Source organism: Metopolophium dirhodum, chromosome 9, assembly GCF_019925205.1.
Source record: "Metopolophium dirhodum isolate CAU chromosome 9, ASM1992520v1, whole genome shotgun sequence".
NCBI lineage: Eukaryota > Metazoa > Arthropoda > Insecta > Hemiptera > Aphididae > Metopolophium > Metopolophium dirhodum.
Genome location: NC_083568.1, coordinates 24,444,932 through 24,468,982, shown reverse-complemented (window position 1 = coordinate 24,468,982; position 24,051 = coordinate 24,444,932). Strand labels below are relative to the sequence as shown.

The following is a 24,051-nucleotide window of genomic DNA, read 5'->3' as shown; positions in this document are numbered from 1 at the left end:
CGACGGGTTAATATCAAAACGAAAATATTTTAAATATACGTTGTCATTAATCAAAGTTCTAGGTACTTGAAAGTTTGAAGCAGACAGATTCAATTATTTTATACTATCAATACTATTTTAAACAAGATTTTGTTTTATTCCTATATAATTTTAGAAATACAACTTATCTATATTGAGTAATTGTCTTACATTATTTAACCATAATTAAAACTACCTATACATTTTATTTATATATGTGTAACCATAGGTTTTTTTTTTATTATTCTTCAAATAAACATGTTCATGTTGGAGTCCAAGGTTAGGTATTTACTTTGGTTTTTTTTTGTTTGTAATTATTAGGTAGTTAGTTATATTTTAAACTTAAATCTTCAATATATTATTATTATAGCACATTATTGCAAGTTATACAATGCGTTAGTTAACTATTTTTATTTTACCTTCTATATAATATTAAAAATATTTTTTTGAATATCTCTAGATACCTACTTATGATTTTTAATTTAATTACTATAGAAAAAATATGAGTAGACAAGCTGCAGAGAAACTGATATGAGTCGGAAGTTTAGGCAATATTACATGTTATGGGATAAGTATCATGTAGTTGAATTTTATGACTAGTTTTGGTTTCTTAACTAGTATCTACGTAATTTTGAGTGCATAAAAGTTTTTAAATTTTGTTCAATACTAATCATACATTACCATCCTAATGAAATCCACAATTTCCTTTTCAACCGGCGTTTTTATATGAAACATGGTACAGAACTTTGATTTATTAAACTAAAGAATTTATTTCAAAAAATGTTAAGAGATTGTGATTTATGCTGGGAATACTACAAAGTGTATACAACAACATTAAGTAGGTAGCTATTGGTATACATCGAAGACCGAACTGAAATAGTCTATAGAGTATTTTATTTTAAATTGGGTACATGTAATTATACTTTTGTTTTATATTAATATAATCATGTATGGTATATTGGATTATTGTAAAACACATTTAATGATATCTCTCGATAATTAATAATAAAACATATATTTATTTTATAAAGACGAATATTTTTTCATTTAGGTCGTAACAAAAACGATTGCATAAAATCATTAATTCCTCTTTAATATAAACTCTATATATATACAATATATAATTTTAATTGATGAGTTTGATTCAATAATCTGAATAATGTGGAATTAAAACATTATACCATTTTTTATAACAATACACCAAGTGATTAAAATATATTGTATTACTATTATTCATTAAAAAAAAAGGTTTGCAATCTATATAGATTATAGGTATAGGTTTAAATAATCAAAATTGATGGTATGTATGTGTTAAATTATATAAATATTTACACTTTACATGTCTAGGAAACTTTCCATTAATGGGACTTTGTTGGTTATTATAAATTTTGGTAATTGTCCCTTGTTTAGTTTTTTTTTTTAGTTCTTATTCGAGTCCATGTATAGCTTAGGTTTAAAATATATGAATTTCGTTTTTTTATTGGATGTAATATAAATGCATACATATATGCATCGTTTGCTTTTGATGGAGAATGAATAAAAATGTATAGTATTATGTATTATAATTTATAATATGTTTTGTCCTTTTGTAAAAAAAAAATCGTCATTGTAGGCCGCGTACAAAAACCGCAGATCGATAAGAAAACTTAAATTGGTCACACAGGTGTAGATTATACTCTTGGGAATATACTAAAAAAGTGTTCTATAAGCTTATAAAAATTTTAAAAAAACGTTCATACCTACCCATCATTGTTTGGTTTTATTTTCACGGAATACCATAACAGTTTCCAGGATCCAAACTGTTTTTCGATTTACTGTTATTAATGTACACGACTAAGGTTAGGAACAATAAGTTGTATATAATTGTATGTTGTTATCGGTTCACCCTTGGGGATTGGATAGTTTGTTTTTTGTTCACTCTGAAAACGATGTGTCTTAAATTCATATACATAGTTTAACAGGTTAAATCGAGGTATTTTATTATATTGTTCCACGTAATAATAATATGTGTTATCTCATTTCCAGATGTGCCGTATACAGAATACAAAAACGTAACGCTATGAAATATCAATTTTTTCCCTCCTGTAGTACATAAATTTACTTGGCTATACACGTTACCAAATATGAATAATATATTTAAAAGATAAATTGCTCAAAGGAATTTTTTTCCGAAAAAGTTTAAGTTTTAATTTATTTTGTATGCATGTACCTACAATATATAAGTACACAATGTACATATTACATATTTATATATCTATATATGTATAAATAAATTTATAAACAACCATTCGTTTATATTTAAGTTGTTAAGATATTCGCACAAATGAAATTAGTTTTGTTTAAAATAATGAAATTAATTCAACGACTTCAAGAACATTTATCATGTCTGAATGACCTTAAGATAAAACTTAATTTTCCATGTCAAAAGATTTTTAAATTAAATGGCACTATCAGTTTGATATAAATATACACTTGTATATCACTACATTGCGCTACTCAAGTTGTAAGGCAGATCTCTACTCATGAAATTCCAATTAATTGCCCGTTTATATACATATTTATATGTTTTTGTGAGATGGCGTATAATAATTGAATAATAGTAGTGTTCATCGGTTTTGTTAATACGCATGAAAGGTTATTTAAATACATAAACTCGTGTATTAACGAATCAATAAAAAAAAAGGTACAACATACTAAAGCAATACACATTTTCAGTAAAAGAGTACTTATCATTTAGTTGAATAACTAATGTAAATATGATTTGTTTTAATACGATATTGTTTAACATTATCGTGGCTTGATTTTTTTATATTAAATAATTAAAGTCGTAAACATGATAAATATACATTAAACATTTGTTATATAGGTACCTACAATTTTAAAATTGTTTATACAATGAATAATAATATATAATAAATAAGTAACTAATATATAAGTACCTTTATTTATTTATTTATTCGTTTACCATATAATATATGTATATTATATTATCGTTATATCACAATAAGGACTGCAACTGAGAAAACTGTTTACGCACTGCCTGTTGTAGGTCAGCTTATTTATTTTGTATTGTACCAAGTTAATAATAATATGTAGGGTTAGTGACTTAAGCAATATGTTTTTAATACATAATTAACCTCCCGTTCGCAGGTATAAGCATTATCTTGCAAGTCACTAAAAGGTCTTGGTTTTGTTAGACATGTTTGAGCTTAGTATAAATTAGTTGCGCCTATTAAGTCTTTGCACTGTGCTCTAGAGCGCTCTGTTGTAGAATATGCGTCTGAATTGTGGATCCACAAACCAATCAATTACAGTTATCTTGTAGAGAGTTTACCTTGTAAAATATTGTCTTTTTCTGGGTACCTGTATATTAAAAAGGTTCCACTTACCTACTATACCACATGATTATTTCCAGGTTCTATTATACCTAAAATTGTCCATTCTGGCTGAAGAGTTAAAGTTAATTATTTGAGTTTTCATAGCAAGTGACTGTTGGTAAAATAGATTCCTCAAAGAGAAGATACGCGTCTCTCCTTTACTGTATTGTTTTTTTTTACGTAAAGCAAATCTTTCTTTATACCGGCATGCGCCACTAACCATACTGCTAATCAATGCCTGATGACCTGGTAACTATAAGTAGGATGACGTGAATTGCCAATGCACCTAGAACTTAACCATATTTTTGCTATTCTTTATATTGTTCCTACTTTGATATTTTATAAAAACATGTTTTCGTTGTTTTTACTGGTGTTAATTTAAGATTAATGTATTACTTATTAATACATTTGCAATTGTTAACCATGGGGCTATCAACCCGTAGGTTTCTACTTTTAATAAAAATAAAAACATATTGAAATAGAAATTATAGAGAAGAGGTATGAATTCGTAGATGTGAGAATGGAATGTGAAGTTGTTGATTTGGGAGATCGGTGGTCTATCATACGTAAATAAAGAGATAACGTGTGTGTATAATGTAATATAACAATATATAGGTAGGTACCTACCTATAAACTATATATATTTATGGATACTGTGGTAGCGTAGCTAACGTGCAACACGTGTTTTCCCGGAGAGATAGACACGAAATATAATGCGTTAGCGGTTACAAATATAGTTGTCCACAAATCCTCCCATATTTTAAGTATTCTACGTTTAATATACGTCGTATATAATATGTTTATTCTATTCCTAACTATTTATTATAAATTGTATGTGCATTTACGTAGTTGGTAACCACTACTGCAGTTTGTGAAGAAATTTCTGGCTACTTGTGGAAATATCGAAGCTGGGTCGAGATCAATGTTCAGTATTACTATAACGATATATTTTAATCTACACCGTTTTTATCGGCTCAGTTTAAATAACTTTTTGTTCTTAAGATTTAAGATTTATATTTTATTAATTTCTTTTACCTTCTGCGAAGAGAATCATAGACTATTTACAATCAAAATCGATCCAAAACAAAAATTTCCCAAAACTCTTATCCAGTTTCATCCGTCTCATTTTATGTATACAAACTCGTCGACCCATAGTGATGGTTTTTCCTACGTAGATTTTACTTGGAATTTTGTTAAGTTCGTGATTTAAATTATTACGACTCTTTTGTAATCCTGACGAATTGTATAATAATATGCTAAACGCAATATATTATGTGATATTATGATATATCTATACGTTGTTGTGTAAATGTGTTTTTGCATAATATTTTTGTTTTTATTGTCAGCACCATAATTTATTTCATCACAGTAATATAATTTATTTTTTATTTCTCAATACATTTATGCAAAAAATCTTGCCATAGGTATAAAATATTTGTGAATACTTCAGATTGATTTTTTAAAAGATATAAATGTTTTTGGAAATATTTTGTTTATATAATTTGAAATCTTTACATAACAATACTTCGAGAGAGTCATTATATTTCTTATTTTTTTATTGTTATAATTTTTCGAAGTTTTTACTTTTTTGTACATCGTACATTTTTAATTTGATATTTTGAATAGGAATATATTATTCTTAGAATTTTAATTCATAAAATATAATTTTAAACGATAGTAATAAACTAGTTATAATTTATAAACAGTGACTAGTTGTGAGTATTTAGGTTGAGCAAACGTTGAAAAAAAATCATTAATAACGACAGTATTATTGTTGCTCATATTTAGAAAATATCACACCAGAAATAAGCAAACTGTTAATTAAAACCAAACCTCGATAACGAGTTTGCGGTTAACGATGACGCGACGTTGATAAATGAGTTATTAGGTAATGATAACTTTAAAATAAACAAAAAATACAAACATGTCTCATAGGACAACGTATAGCACAACGTAACCCCCGCGACGTTTGACAATTGCCACTGCGCACCGAGCCTAGCAGAATGTACCAAATTCGACGATGTCTCATAATATATTTTATTCGAGTATTTAGGTGTATACTGGATTGACCAGGGGCGTATTCAGGTCAATTCCATGGGGGGGGGGATAACATTTTAGTCTTGAATACCACTTTGCTAAACGTAAACTTAACATCCAAATGCTTATACAATCTATATATTTGATGTTTGCATCAACGGTCTGTATAATCAGTGTACAAACAATTAACAAAATGTATAAAATGTATTTATCTATTAGAAAAATCAGAACATCTCACGACTTACGGAGAGGGTGGTCGTCCCCTTCACCCCCTGTTAAGGACGCCCCTGGGATTGACCGTCCACAACATGCATGTATTAATACACAACAAATAGACAGGGTTACTTTCGCATTAATAATATTAGTATGGATGGCATGGATTATATAATGAAGACTAAATTTAAGCTTAAAGTATAAGCACCATCAACCAGTAAAATTTTAACGCAATAATATAATGTATAATAAAATAATACAATATATTTTAACAATTTACATGAATGAATAAAATATGAATCTTCGCGTTTTATTTTGAAACGTGTTGGGCACTCTTATCGATTTTCTAATAGCTCACATTGGGCCACCAAGTCACTATTGAATTGTTATTGATATTTTAAATTTAAAAAGTAATGATCAGAAACTGATTTTAAGCGCAACTCGATTTACTGAAAAATTATCGAGATTTTGTCGAAAACTGGCGTACTGCGAATTTCATAGCTTTCAGCAGGAATTCAGTTGAGGACCTTCTTTACGTTTTACTGTTAAAGCTAATAAACTTTATTTCCCCTATTTATATTCTGAAAATAATATATAAGACGTATTAGTATTGTTTAATCCCAATCAATATTCTTTGTGATCGTATTTTTTACTAATCTTCCTTTTTATGTTATTTTTTAATGAAATAATCACATTTTATTTAATCTATCAATGAACATATTTTATAAATATATTATTTTATATATAATAATATATTTTTTTTTTGGTCTTAATCTAATTAAAACGTATTAATTTGGCATTCAATAAGAACCCGTAAATAATGGTTATTGATTTTACATGCATAATATAATTTATCCAATTTAAGTCAAATCTATGAAATTATTGGTCTTAACGATTATATCTAGGTATGTATTTCGTCATAGGCACTCCGATTAAAAATTACAATATTATAAATTAACCCATATTCTACTAATAAACGTTATATTTTAGATGTTTACATATAAAAAACGAACCTCTGCTCTTATTTATGTACATTTTGAATAAACCTTATATACTCAAATCTCAAATACTTTATAAGTAATGTTTTATTTATTTATTCTCACATAATTTTATTTTATTTACTATTTTTTATTAATTAAATGACTTAATTTATCTAAGTGAGTCTGTTTTAGTACCTATTACGTTTTTCTTTCCTTTTGTATGGCTATATGAATAACTGTTTGTATAAACTATGTTTAAGGTAAGAACTTAACATTCTCAAATAAAATTTAATCTTTTAGAAGATTTTCTTGATGTATATTATACTATTAAGTATTAGCTACAACTGTTAATGTAGACTGTTTAATTTTCACTCAAAATATATTATCAACACAATTGATACTCGCGCTTGTATACATTTAGGTAGGTTATACAAGTAATTAAAGCCACTTAATTTTAACTATCAATTGCTAAAATGGATTATAGTTCTTTACCAAATTATATATATTCATATTATATACATAGAAGACCATTTTATCATAATTCCAAAGGGATTATTATAATTTTTAAGTACTTATCAGCCATGTATTTGTTTTTTTTTTTTAGAATGCGGTTCGTCTAGCATTTGTATACAGCAATGCAATATTAACAAAGATGTTATTGATACAACTACTGATAGCCCATGTCCTTGTAACTTGTATAAAAATCATTCAACACCCATAGGTAAGTCATCAAATTGTTATAATTAATTAGTTTAATCTATTGAAAATGTATCCCATAATGATATTTTTTTAATATTTTATGAAATGTGATTTATAACCACGACATATCTCCCGTACAAATGTAGTGTCATATTTTATATGTATCATATATACATATAATAATTATAAATATGTGTCACACCTTTTTCTTGCAGCAATATACTTTATTGTTATAATATGTAAATTAGCTGAAAATAATCAATACTTCGTAGTTTGTGTTGGTTGTTATCGGAACTGTTATATCTGATTGGCGAAAAAAAATGTGATTGATTCAAATTTAATTCACACCAATAAATTCATTATTTAAAAATATGTGAATTTAATTCATACGTCGTATTATAATTCATTTATACACACATAAAATGTACATACTATATGTTATACGTTGATCAATTGGCATAAAATATACAAATATACAACAAAATGAAGATATACTTAGGTTTTTAAACGTCTTGTGTCGTATAAAGCCATTGGTGTTCAAAACAAAATTAGTTTTGGTATATTTTTATATATAAAATTGGGTGAATTTTACAAAGTATCGATTCTCTAAAATATTGTATTGAAAATAGTGATCAATTTTTTAACTTTATACAATAAACCAGCTACAACGCTCCATACTATATTATTACTATTCAACAAATTATGTATTGTATCATCGGATACCAGCCGTGTGTTTACAATTACTATTATTTATATTCAGGACGAACAATTAAATTATTAGTTTTACAACAATGTGCATTTTTATATGTATCCGACGACACTTTAAGGGCAGTAAAAAGGCATACATTTTTCACTTTAAGGATTGTCCATGGTAAAACAATTGATCTGATTGTTACTTTGGTATGTCAAAAGCAGGAAAACCGCAATACTTTTCAAAATAATCTCGAAAGACTAAAATGATTAACGGAGTGTTTTTGGCAAAATTTAGTTCAATATTCCGTATTATTAATAGAAAAATTAGTTACTAATAGGTAGTTATATAAATAAACATAATCAAAAGAAAATTAGTAATACATGATTTATCATAGAATTTAAATTTAACTCAGGGTTTTTTGTCATTTAACGTGTATGATATTGGCTCAATTTTTGAAAGTCGTTACATTTAATTAACATTCTTCGTAATTATGTAAGATAGAAAATATTTTCCGCTATCAGTTAGAATAGTTCATACAATTAGTTTATTTATGGTAATGTTGTATAGCTACTACACAAGCTAGAGTTAGAAATTATCAAATAAATACCTATATACACATTAAACATTTATACATACATAAATAATTGTGTGACTTTAGCAAAGCAATAAAAAAATGACGGTACTTTATAAACGGGGTTATTTTCAACTGAACTTCTTGAAAAAGCAAACTGACCCAACTAATTTAACGACATTACACGACTGTGCGTATAAGTATATATAGACTCGTCAAATCCGTGTTTATTCATAGTTGGAAATTTTAATTCGTCTGAATATTTCATAAAACTTTATTTGTTTGACTTACTCGGATCCATATGCAGGTGAACTGTGCTTCGTGCGGAATGTACTCAATGGATTTCATGTATTTAGGTAATATTATGTTAATATACATGTGCGATGAAACAAAATTAATTTATCAAGTGAAAGAGCGGTAACATATTTCGTGTGCCAGCGAGTAATACGATATAATCCGGATCGTAACATGAATCCTTCGGCTTCGCAGTACTGTTTTCGAAATTTGCGTTATACTACTGCTGGTGAAACCACCATTTTCCCCTATGGTTTAGCTCCAAAAATATCCTTTGATAAATAGCTCACAAAAAACAGCCAGTGACACGACCATGTGCAGACGAAGAAACAATACGATATAAACAGCGTCAGCTCAAAAGTTTTGAGCACTTTTTTACAAAATTTGTCATATTCGTTGTCAGCTAGGTCCACATAATAATATATAGATTTTCAGGGCCATTCTTAGGGGAGGGGGACTAGCGGGGTCCTAGGCCTCACCCATTAGAGCGGAATTGTTTAGTTTTAAAAATATAATATCGGTAATAATATCGGTAGGTACTTACAACATGTGTGTGATACTTTTTCTTTCATAATCTTTAAATCAAAATAGTTCGAATAAATTATTATGTACCTTATATCTATCAAGGTACAATTGCTTTTCTCTTTTAGGGTTTGTTCAGAAAATATCGAAGAGATTAATTTTACATTTAGGTATTTTACCTATAGGTACATTATACCCACGTTGCGCAGGTATAATATTATATACGACTGATACGTGGTGTTTATACCTATACTCGTATATAATAATATTATGTGTGCCATCGTGTGGGTGTACTATGTTTTTCGGCCTTTGAAGTTTGAACACAACCGGATAACCACAAGTCACAACCAACCAAAACGCCACGTGTTTATATTATTCAGTTGTCCGTTACAGTTTGTTGAACGTATTACACAACGTCGTCGTACGATCTGTATAAACAACTTTCCTTACTAAAATATGGCATCGTTCATGAAAGCTTATTGATTTCTATAATTCAGACGTGCCCGTAAAAGCCTTAGACTCGCGTATTTACGTGGTTATATTATATAGTGTTGATATACATAATATAGTGTCGATATACGTCTATATGTTGTGTCTGTAAAAACTTTCCGTAGTAAGTCGTCGTCGTCGTCGTCGTCGTGACTTGTCGTGAGATATTTCTATCTAATATAATAATATATCTGTGACGTGTTGTCTGCAACATCTGGTCGTGTGTCGCCTACAATATTCTATACATTGTCAGAGATTCAATTTAAACTATCGAAGCGTCCACGGTGAGTCGATTTTTCGCCACAGCGCGATTAATTACATTTATTGAATATACATAATAGTATTAGACTATTACATTAATTTCAATTATAATAATATATCGTATCTGATACTTACAAGCCTCATAATATAGAGTATGTACCTTTTTTATATAATTTTCTTTGATTCCCATTATTCGCCATATTATATCAATAGAAAATACATATATACGCATAAACAATATCATATAAGAACAATTTCCGTTTCCTAATTCCCAGCCACATCGCAAGGGATTGGTATAATACGATACTAGATAGGGAGAGTATATTATTAGCCATTAGGTATAGATTCGAAACGCACACAACTTCATAGCGGAAACACGGCAGAATAGACATTTTTATATTCAGCAAATAAATGTGTTCAATAATTTTTGACATAATATACATTTGTTCCACTTCTTTTACGAGACTGTCTAGCTTTTTTTTATCTGTTTTAGACTACTTTGTTTTACTGATTTTTTTAAACTATGTGTTTCAAAGTGTTCAATATGTTATTGCGTATTATTAACACGGTATTTTTTAAATTATACTTTTATTTTATCCATTTCGATCGTAAGTACGTACGAGTAATGTTGAAAAAAGTAACAATTGTTTTAAAAACTTCAAAAGTACTATAAGCCATAAGGTATATTATTATTTATAAGTTTTAAAAACAAAATGATTATAATAATTAACTTGTAAAGTTGTAAATGTTGAGAAATTTAATTATAATTTATAATACAGCTGTAGTTGCATTTATCGCTTTGAAATAAGTTGCAATAATAACAACAAATAAAACAATTTTACAGCAAAAATTCATTATTTTTAAACCACAGTAGAACTTAGGTAAATTTATAAAACATTAATTTAATTTAAAACACCTAATTATTTTGTTATAATTTCCTCAATGGCGATTATTTTAACTATTTATCTCTTTTCGTTAAATTCTAGGAGTGTGTCTTGTTTGTGTAATATTTGACCGTTTTTTAGTTGTATCAAATTAATTGACCAAATCGATAATATTATTATTATGCGGCATATTTATCAAAACGCTGATATAATTTACATGACTAATAAAAAATATTTACCATGGTTCGTCAACCGAACACTATAATTTCGATAATATTATACGATTTAGTACAATATAATATATTTATAATATATAATTATTAATTATATTTGATTGATATATGTGATAGATACCATATTCTACTATTAACTATTTACTGCGGGAAATTCTTTTAAAACTAAATACTTATTATAAATAAATATACCTACATAATTATTTTTATTTTATGTAGATAATTTGAACTTTGAAGTCAATACATGATGTTGATAAAATAAATACGAAAACAGATAATTTTTTTTTCCAAAATGTTGTTTGTAATGATTTCAAATTATAAAATGCAAATTATACCTCCAAATAATGAGAGTTTATAATTAAGAATTTCTAATATTTTCTAATATTATAATAATAATTTTCAACATTGATTCTAAAAATCTTTTTTCACGACACAGTCTTTTCTATTAAAATGGTATAAGTATAGTAATTTTAGTTTTAAACTACAATAATTCGACGCACATGTTGGCTTATTATTATAATTTATAAACAAAAATAATAACGATACCAGCGTTCACATGGTATATATATTAAATATTGTAATTATTTTTTTTTCGCCGTATTTTCCAAATCTGAATTAACATTATTAATAATTTCTTTGATATTGCTCATAAAATATTAATTTAAGAGTTGACCTTGTTCTAATGTAATCCAATCTTTAGTTCCTTCAACTATTCAGGGTTTTTTTTCGTTGACGGGTGTTATATGCTTTTTTAGAAAAATTAATCTTAACTTTGTATATTTAAAGTAAAAAAACTGCATGCAGATAAATTAAACATAATCGCTGTAAAAGATTATGCGTTGGCCACTCTAATAGGCTGATACATATCACAGTGGCAAAAACTATTCACTCGCATCACTGATATTAATATGAGTTTTTAGTTATTGTTATGTGCGATATGTGTACATAATTGTGTACACAATAATATTAGGTATAGTATTGTTATTTCAGTTTAAGTTTTTTTTGTAAAATATTACCTATATTTACAAAAATTTTTCCAGGTCATTGCGACCATTTTCGTTCCTAATATTGTTTATGAGTCCATGACATTAAATTCATGCGTACCTTTATGTAATAACCTAAATGTCCTTAGTTTGTTATCTCACTCTAGGTGCCTTGGGCACGCACTTCAGTACGTATGGGTGTCGTGAGTAACTATTGTCATTGAGTCCTTTTTATATTTTATGTTTGCCTTCCTTCACATATTTACATTCATCGTAGGTGCTTTGTAGTTGTCGCAACGAACGACTACAACAATGTGCACTTTTCATATAGTTATTAAATTATTTTTCGTACTTAAACTTTTACGCATCGCGTGGGATTCGGTGGGTTATTATTATTATTATTAATAAAGAAGCAAAGTTTATTGTATTGACCTCGTCACGAGGGACGAAGTACCGATTTATTCATAAACAATAAAGTACCTATATACTCTATAGTGATAAGAATAAGACATTCATCAAAAATCTCATTCACGTAGAGCATCCAATAAAATATAAAGGTAATGTTATGTTAAACGTAATTACCAAGACGTTGGCAGATATAGCTCATAATTAAAGTTGCCAATTTATCATATTGTACCACAGGTAATAATATTATTATTATAGTTCGTTTTATTGTCTGTATTATTAATAATAACTTTTAAAAGTTACAACAATTTTTTGTTGAGTAAAAAAAGTTCAATATAATTAAAAATAATTGTATGTTTATTTATTTATTGGCTATATACAACAGGTGGATGTTGTTTTTTTTTAAATTCCTAGTTTTTTTTATTAGGTAATTGGGATACTGAGATTTTGATTTTTACCAGAATTAGAGTTTATCTGTTACTCTAGCCATATGGGTTTTTTGTATTTGTTTTATAATCCTCTATGTTCTATGTGTATTATCTATTTTTTTTTTTACTAGCTGCTGGCTGATTAATTGAACTTCCTTTAAGGGAAACCTCTTGGTCGGTAATATACCTAGACAAATAACCAATTAATATAGTCAAACACGTATCATTGTAAAACAAATGCAATCATTTCTTCACTCTGAATCTAAAATAGAGACGAGCGTGCATTGTGAACCACCTATATATAATCTCATAACGTCCCGGCGCTGCAATTATCACATAATTCCCACCGCGAGAGCCGCTCAGAACTTTAGGCGACCGATTAGTCGCGCCGTTAATCATTTATAAATAATGTTAGACACTGTATATATATATATATATTGTTTATGTGTGCAAGCATTATATTAGACATCCGTTTGTTTAGGACTTGCTTCTCCGAGCAGGAAACGACGTCGAATGGGCGCGAGAGACGGGGATTTGTCATGTTTGCAGACACATATTACACGAGACATACAATCGCGTGTATGCGCTCACTACAAATATACGAAAAGTTTTGGCAATCCCGCCGCCTCTCGTCTCACTGGCCCACCAACCCCCCTCCCTACCCCTGCCGGCCGCGGTGTTTAACCTCCCGGACAATCGCTGCCATAACGGACCAGCGGTCACAGCATCGGGCTATGGGATTTTCTTAATGAAACGGTCTCCTGCTGAATACACACACACACACATATATATATATATATATACCTATATAATGTATTACTCCTTCTGCCAACCTATCACCATCACTTGCCTCTGGCGCGTCACCCTTAATTCCCCATTCCCATAACCTGTATACCAGTGTTCACACAACACGCCACCGTAACTGTAGTTGTACCTCTATATGGTGCCCAAACCATCAGAAACTTTATCCATTCGTTACGATGTATATATATGAACCATATACAGTACGTGCGTATACGAAGTATTTTATCCTTTTCGGATGGACACTGAAGCTAGGCTTATTAATGGATCCGTGTATACAGGTCAAGCCCCTGTATTGTTTTATTATTATTACAATATTTGTATGTTTTCGACGCATAATCAAGTACGTCGCTACTGCACCGTCAAGATTCGTTCAATCACCGTTAGCTATATTATACAACTACCCCTACACACCGTGGTATTGCAATCTATACTAAGGTAACTGCATGGTTCCAATTATATCACGTGAATTCGAGATGAGCAATTAAGACGTCATAAATTACTTCTGTTTTTTTTTAATTTTTGGATTGATAAGTTCTTATTATCTTATCATTTTCGACCGCTGAACGCATTGTGTTATCACCACAGTTATAAACTCAGTGCCACATTCAGACGTTTCGGGCACTGGATCTTACTTACCGCTTTAATGGTCACTATAAAAAAGTAACTATTATTTTATTCTTTTAACTTATAGTCGTTTTGAAAATCTTACAAAATGTATTCTAATAATATAGTTTATTGTTATATAACTTTTATTTTATTAATTTATTATTATATTATGTCAATTAGGTTGTAAATTGCATGCCATACGTTCAATAAATAAATAATAAAACAATTTGTATTATTACATAATAGTCATTGTATTTTAAATAAAAAGTAAATAAATAAAAAAAATTAACATTATAATCCTTTCTCTCTCTATATATAATAATACATATTATTGTTAAAGGTACATGTGGGACCTAAATTAGGTAGGTACATATAATAATAGATAGTTATATTAATACATTTGTACATTTGATTACAAATGATATATTTCTATATTTTTGAAGTGTATTTTAAACTAAATTTGTTGGGGTTTAAAGTGTATATTTTAGAATGTATTTTATTCACAGCCCTAATCAGCAGTTTTAAACCTATTTTATATGTCTATGCAGGTACATGTTTTAATTAAACTTCAATATGTTTTTTTTGTCTTTATTGTGAGATTTTAAAATTTAAATGCATATGTTTTAAGAGATTGTAATTTTCTATTGAAATTTATATAGTGTTATTAATGTACGTTATTTTGATCCCCTATATATCCACAATTAGTTCATTCAACATATTCAATACAAAAGTTTACAATTTAGTTAGTATTTAAAAATGTAAATACATAATAATAATATATATTATAAAATATAATACTTATTTCCAATTATTTCTTTTTTGATTTTACTATAAAAAAATATTATAAATAAAAACAAAATATATTTTAAATCTTTGGAGTTTATATTATTAAGAAAAAATTATCTGAATGTGACTTTAAAATTGATTAACGAATTAGTAACTACATAATATCATAGAAAACAATTTAACTCGTTGAGTTTGAAGTTTCTCTAAAGAAAAAAGTAACTCGTTATGTAACTTAGTTAAAAATAACTTAACCTTAACTTTTTAACTAGGTCACGCCCATTGCGTTGCCTCGCCTAACTACGTGGCACTGTATAACTAATCAAGTATCTAGTAGTACCACTAAATTAGGAAAAGGTTGCACTTATGTTGACTGAAACGTATTTATAATATTTATATATTACACAGAATTTCCTGAATGGCAATTTGATGTCTATCAGTGATGAAATCAAACAAAATAAAAGGCATTACGCTGATCGGAATATGACGCAACATAATTATATTAGTTAGGTATCATCTTTAATAAGGAAAAATGGAATTTGAATTAAATTTATTCGTTTAAAATATCTATTGCATAACGTGTTTGTTAATGAAAAAAAAATATATTATGACTGTTCGTTAACGAACACTGATGTAATATGTTTATATTATTATATTATATTGTAATAGTGTGCAGAGATTTTCACCGTTAGATTTTTTAATGCATCACTGTGCGTCGTTGCAACATCAACATGTTATGATAACATAGTTATATATGTTATGTTATTATAGTTTAATTTTTACCATTTGCTGTTGGGCATGCCTGTGAAATTCGGCGTTATGGTGATAATACTAATGATAATAATAAAATTAACAACAACAACCCTGTTTGATTACGTCGTTTGCTGCGACGCATAATAGTATATACTACAAAAAACGGCAACGGTAATGGTGTTTTTTTTTAACAACGTTTCGCTGTTTAAAACTAAGAAAAATAAATATTTTTATTAAACGTTATACAAAAACTTCCTTCGTTATTTTCTGGGATATATGTAAACCTCCGCCTTCCAAAGATACCGAGGTCGTGGGTCTTGAAACAATTAATACACTACTGGTACGCCAATTGCCAATTTAATTACATAGGCAGGTATTCTGTTCGACTTTTTACGGAGCACATGCTGCATTTTATGGTATTATATTATAATATATTGTTAATATCGAATATTAATTAATAATTCATATTTTATAGAAGGGCATTGCGATCGCTGTCATGTATCCCTTTTGTTTACGCTAGTGGCCTGCAATATAGCTATTATAGTATCACAGTTCGGATACATAATATTTTGTGTTTTATGGACACTTTTCAGGGTTATATTAATATAATCATTTGCTATATATTTATATATATAATAGAATAAATTGTACGCATATAAATATTCTAAATGTAAGCATAGGTAACCTATATCTAGTTATACCTACATAATAAACATAATATACATAATATAATACCTAAGTCCTACTTAGAATCTTCGCATTTAAATCTATTCACTGTTTATCTGTTTGAATATTCATATAAACTGAACAAAAACCTCAACTGACCTCGATTGAATTATAACAAATATAATATGCATCCGAACCAAAATAGTTCTCTGTGTACAATATTCTATTATGCGTTTCTCGATTAATAACATTATTACAATTTTATTTTAACAAGTTTTATTTACTAACTAAAACCAAATGTATAACGAGTAATCAGTGAAGCCACTTTATAATGATGCGATGCTTATGGTGATAAATACCCAGCTAACCTGCTCACTTTACCCCTATAATTGTCACAGAAAACCATAGTTATAATATTGAGCAAAAAACAAACCATAACAAATGGTGCGCTAGATGCATAATATTATATATTATATTATTTACAATAGCCAATCTGATACTATACATTATTACCATATGTAGAGTATAACAGACTATTTATATGTGATTTCATGTATTTTACAAAATCCCACCAATCAAATACTCGACAACTCTCAAACCATGACTTTATAAAATGTCTAATGTTTAAGACCTTTAAACTTCTTCTAAAACATATTATTATATAATTAATATTCTCACGTTTTCTTAATTTCATGGAGATTACACGAATGTTTAGCGAAAATAGATGATGACATCGTTTACAAAATGGTTCTATTTTTTAACCAAACCTAATGATTTGGTGATAAACCACACAATTATACATCAATTCAATCCCTTACTTGCTTACTAGTGTGGTTGAAAACAATGCACATAAACGTCAGCTATAACGGCCGTTTGTAACTTTTACGAGGTGAAAAAGTTCATAGTTTACGATTATAGCCTACAATTCAAATAAATATATCAATTATACCGTCATTATTGATTTATAAGTATATTTTACATTTATTTTACACTTAACTGACTTATTTTGTTAAATAAAAAAATACTATACGCAACATCTCACCATCTATAAATTATTATCATACTACATTTATGTCTACTATTGATCATTTATCATAATATATCCACATTATGACATTAAGGCTATTAGCTCTAACAGTTTAATCCATAGATTTACCAATCACAATTACAACTGAAGCTAAAAACACGTCTTGTTTTCTTGGCTTTTACGATTGACGCATTGTAATTTTCTTTTTTTTCGATTTATTATAACAGATTACTTTTTAAACGATAACATAATATTATAATAATGATTAGGTAAGCAGAGACATGTGAAGCTAATGAACCAACCTGCCCGATGATTTAAATAATTAAGAATATGCAATGAGCATAACAAGTTTAGCTCATAAAATGATTGTTTGAGAAAAAAGATCAACATTTAAAACGAAAACAATTATTGAAAACACGTTCATTTACGCAGGTACTCTATACTCATATATTATACTGAAAAGTCTATTTTGCATGCTAATGGCGGCCAAACTTCTTATCCTATCTTATCTGTCCGTACGCCCACACTCTCACTATCGAGGCACTCTAATAAAGGCTCGCCACGGAGTAGTCAAGAACATTCCCGCACGTGTCCACCTGCGAACACACGCTCGAAACTCGACGATCTTCGAAACCTCTCCGAGACGCATAGCCGAACGCATGTTGTGGCCATACTTATTATTATTTTGTATAATGAACGGCAACCAGAAAATTAAAGAATTCATTTTATTTAATCTGCGCAAGTTAATCATAGTCCATATCTACAATCAGAGAAAATGTAATAACATGTTAAACGAACCGAGTTTAAATAATATTTTACCTGAATATATTATAATATTATTTGATGCTTACTTAATTACATTTTGAAATTGAACTCTGTTTTCTTACGACTTGTCAGTTGGTTCTTTTTAGATTTTAGTTATTGCACTATAGGAATAAATGCAATATAACCATGCAGGACTACATGGGGTTGTACTAGGTATTAAAATTCAATTTGTGTCTTTTTTTTTTGTCTGTCAGCCGAACACAAGTCTGAAATTGCCAATAAACATAACGATCGCAAAAATCTACTAAGAATTTCATTTGGCATAATGGAATTTACTTATTTTACACCAGCGTATTTTTTACTCCTAATTTTAGTAGCATGTATCGTTTTCTTTGATATTATGCAAAATTCCGTATTTGAAAATATAATAAATACAATATAATTTATTTATTGTTTACCCATAGTGTTTATTTATTATTTTTATTATATAGTGATTTTAGTTTCAGTACGAAATATTAATATTTACTACCCAGCTTAATATCTACTTTTTTTACGACTGCAGTAGTACATAGCTATTCTCAAATATTATCTTGTAATGATGACAATTTATTTATGTTGATTATTGATTACTTGTAACTTTGTATGTATTTGCATTTATTCAATTACAAATAATACTAAATAATCTTAGGTATGTTATAATATGAATGTTAATCGTAAGATGTTTATAAGTTTCACTTTGATCAATATTAGTATTAAATTTTAAACGGATTTTGAAGTTGAGATACAAATTTACCTTCATAATCTTATGGAAATATAATATAGGTTCTACTTAAAATTAGCAAAATTACATTTATCATAAAATGCTAGGTGTTATTTATTTAACAGTGTCGTATTTTTTTAGAAAAATAGTTTATTTTATATTTTCAATCTGTAATTTTGTAGTTTGTACAATTTGTAGATTTCACTACATAAATAAAAATACTATGATATAGGTTAGGTTAGGACAACATCCCTTAGTTATTTACTTTTTAGTCTGACATGCTAAGTCTCTGGACTAACTGCGTTCAAAGCGTCTAGTCGAATTTCCTGGAAGTGTTTTTCTGAGAACACTGTCATTGCTCGTTACAAGTCTAAATTCAACTTAAATATTCAATAACGGTGACGATACCTTATTCTATTTTGTGTACTATCTGAATATCAAACAATAAATAAGCTCTTTTCGAAGTATCTATTCCATGAACGAAATTGATTATTCCCTGATTTACTAAATAGTAAATGTGTTTGTCTTTATGCGTCTATGGAAGTCATCATGGATTATTCGTCCATAGATATCAGATACATCATCTGCTTAAAAAGAAAAGAAATTTTTCTAATTGACTTAATGTTATATTTTCTCCCGGAGATTATAATAGTATGATAAATTGATAGTTTAAATTGCACTCTAATTTTAATAAATGTATAATGCTTAAGGAACTAGAGGTATATTCAGATTACGGGGTATAATAATTCAATATCATCGTCGTGTTTATGACGATAATCGCTATGTGCTGTCCATTATATTATTGTAAGTTAGGGAGGTTCCAAAATTATGCTATCTTATAATTATAGCCCCAAATTAATTAAATTCACATTGTTAGTATTTTAGTAAAAATATAATTATTACAGTACACAAATAAACCATTAGTTTTATTATAAGAAAGTTTCCGGGTCCCTTAAACAATTATATAGGTACCTGCTACAACGGGAAACGAATAATTCATATTGCACCTGATTCTATGTTTTACATCTACAAAGGCGTTTATTATTTTTTTTTGGAAACACTGACAATCTCCCACCATGTTTAAAATTTAACCATAATATTATATATTATTATATTTAACAACACGATACTTTCGTATGATTGTGCTGGTATACTGTACCCTCAGCCGTAGAGGCGTATGTTAGATCAATACATTGTTAGGCATTGAAATAGGTTAACTATTACTGTGACTATCTTTAATTATTAGTTTCATGAATAGTGTCTATGTAGTCATATTCAGTATGATCTCGTTTGGGCGCTTGATTGTTAATAGGATGTGACTTGCAGTATTCGTTAGTAACATAAGACTTAATCCCTCTAATTACCGAATGCTTTAAGTATACCTACCTACGCTGCACGAACGTTAGATATTATTACCATATGTGCGTGATTAACCGGATCTAAATTTATTGTTTGACCAAGCCCCGTAATCATCGGCAGTCCATATAACGAGGGTAGGCGTTGTCCGGCCACGCTTCTTAACTGTAGTTGTAATGGCCGAACCGTGCGCAAAAAATTCAATTTAAACGTTACCTATACATTTTCAAATATTTAGGACGTTACGTGCAGCCCCAGCTGTCTCAGCTATAGTACGAAAACTTTGTTAAATTACGTATAAAGTTAGGAAACAACACATAGACAAGTTTTTTTGCAGTATCAGTGTAATTAAAGATTTCTTATACACAATTTTGTGAATTTAAAGAAATGGACACTTTAACTGGTTGGATGGATTAAAATACACGTAAAATACTCTAATATAGACAGACTACTGTGATAAATAATATTACACATCAGTCAGACGCCGCAGAGTAATAATGAAAAGTTGCAATTATTATAACCCGAAACATAAAACTTATTACGTCAAACCGAGATAAATGATGTCTGTATCCATTTATATACAGAGTGATTATTCAAAATGTAAACGCTCATTATATGTTTTTACATAATTTGAAACCATAAGAAAACAAATTTTTTGAGAACTATTGTATTATTACTATTTTTTTGTAATAAAATGTTTACTTTTTTAATGACGGCTACATTTTTAGTTCATTAATCCAAAACAACATATTTTTCTAAATGGAAAATATTATATAAAAATCAAATTTTGATTTAAAGTTTGGATGACACGGGTGCACACTCTGTAAACTTTTAATCCAATTATCCGCACATATATATGCTTTAAATACTTGTAACTATGATTAACTCATCGTTTGAAATTTTATTTGTGTATAGGTGATAAAAATCTCAGTAAAATATTAGTCTTTGGAATTTTATATTATATAGATGCTGTATTATATAAATGTATTAATATCAGTTTTAGTCATTCCTCAAATTGTACAAATATAAATAACTGCAATTATAGTAATGACAGATTTAGTTTGATGAATGGCAACTACATAATAATATTATTATTTACTAAATTTAAAACCATGTGAGCTCGTACTGATATAAATACTGAATAAATACCTTCTCTAGGAATATTAAATTATTTTACTTGCAATATAATATTTAAATATAGGTTAATAGTTTAACATAAAATGTTTATTATTGTTAAAAAAAGCATGAAAAATGATTTTGAGTTAACAGTTCTTTGTTAAGCGTGTGTTGGAGAGAGAAAACAAATAATGTGCTGACAAATCCTCTTGAACAGCGAATAATATTTATTCTCTGCATTCTGTTTTGTTACTCGCATTGAATACTGCTATTATGAAAAGGTATAATGACTTATACTTAAACAGAAAAATGTACCTATAGCTTATATTATATTATTTTCAGTATATTATATAATTATAATAATATGTATGTATGTATGTATGATTATAAAACTAATTGAATAGGTACCTAAGTATAGGTACTTATTTTACTAAATATGTCTGTAAATATATTAAAATATACGTTTGGCACTTATTTACGAATTTATTTTATTTTATCAAAGTAAAATACTAATTCATCAGTAAATTGTTGTGTTTTTGTAAGGAATTTTTTTTATGTAAGTACGTAAAATAAGTATATACGTGTATTATTTATTTGTAAAGAATAAAACTAATTCTACTATAAGAGATTTATAAATTTGTTTTAGATTTTTAACATGCCAAACCTTTTGTCAAACATTATTTGCGTAATATGATTTTTTTAAAACTAAAGACATAAAAAGTACAAACGTTTACTATAAAATTCAGTGCGTCTCGGCTAAATAAAAATTATATGTTATATACGTACATGCATTTCTATTACAGTTTAAAATATAACGTTCGTGGAAAACGAAATTATGTTGATACGTAAATCTAGGATTGATGTTATCATGCTGAGAGCATGATCCCAAGAAATGTGTATAATATGTTATTTTGAAAATAATACGACGAACCAATCGGACTGTCAAACGGTGATGATAGCTGTGGTGAGTTTGGCATAGAAGTAGGATTTCTTCTTAGGGTTGAGTTAATTTACCAAAAACGTCATCTGTGTGTTGGTTATCTAAAAAGATCAAACTTCAGCAATCCATCCTCTGCTCGTTTACCAAAAACACAGTCGGAACACTACAATGCCCCCAAGGTACTTCCGGTTTTCAAACAACCAAACGTCCGTACATACAACAGAGAAGATCCAATAAAAAATAACGAAAAAACATTTTCAACCCAATGGATTCGGTAGAGGGTAAGTGGGCATTAAACCGAACTGACTTCAAAGACCCGTAGAATTATCTTATGGATTTTCGGTAGTCACGTCGAAAGGACATTGTGGTGTTGGACGGGTGTATGACGGATAGAGTTATTTTTGGATCTTCGTAAAATATATTATGTATAGTCAAAACGAAAATGAATTATAATAGAGGGCTGTAGTATAGAATGATGGGGTCGGAAATACTACATAACATTATTAATTATAACTTATGACTTCTATAAGTGTGTATGAAGGAGGGTGACTGAAAAGTATTGGGTGTTATGAAAGTTGACCGTCCTTAGGTATATACATATAATAACTAGTAACAGATAAGGATTAATGAAACACCATTACAGTATTTATATTTTATAACTATAATGTACATAATACATATTATAAATTATATTTACATATTGTATATATACATCCCAGACGTCATTATGAATATTTGTTTTATACTATCACGGATTCCCGCCATATAATAGGTACAACTATTTTTGATTACTTTACAAAATGTAGAATAACAATCCTTCGGACCGCCGCCGCATATACGTGCACTGAAATAGGCTCGTTTCATCGTTTGCTCCGTGCATCGCTACTAGGTCATTGGTAAAGTAATATATATCATATTGAAATTTTATTTCAATATACATTAAATTGTATTCGGTATAACTTGTCTAATATTACTAACATTAAAATCCTCTTGTATTACCCCGTTTGGTGTTAATCTGTCACTGATAAACCTTACCAAAGGTTTACAACGATCTATAGTAAGTTACTACCACGTAACATTGGTATTGATGTCTTTTAAGTAGTATTTGTTAATATCAATGTTATACGACATAATATTATATGAAATGATGTTGTCAAAAATGAATGTAACTTCGATATATCTTGTTAGATTACTAATGGAAAAATAAATTACTCATAATGATATAAATATTTATAATATTATACCAGCTGTTACCTGTATAAAATAATTGGAAATAGAGGCTGACTGCACACCGTCTCCGTTCAGAATCGTTTTCATATACAATGATTCGTCTTTGAATATAACACATTCATTACAGTGACGTAAATGCAATCACGAAGAATAATAT

General features: G+C 28.4%; 1 protein-coding gene across 2 annotated transcripts in view; it reads left to right on the top strand.

The window, feature by feature from the left end:
* Positions 1–24,051, top strand: part of LOC132952870 (uncharacterized) — a 237,206-nt gene that overhangs the window by 110,498 nt on the left and 102,657 nt on the right. For both annotated transcript variants that reach the window (XM_061025345.1, XM_061025346.1), the window contains exon 6: positions 7,230–7,346. In XM_061025345.1, coding sequence (XP_060881328.1) covers positions 7,230–7,346 — 117 coding nt within the window. The remainder of the gene's footprint in view (positions 1–7,229; positions 7,347–24,051) is intronic.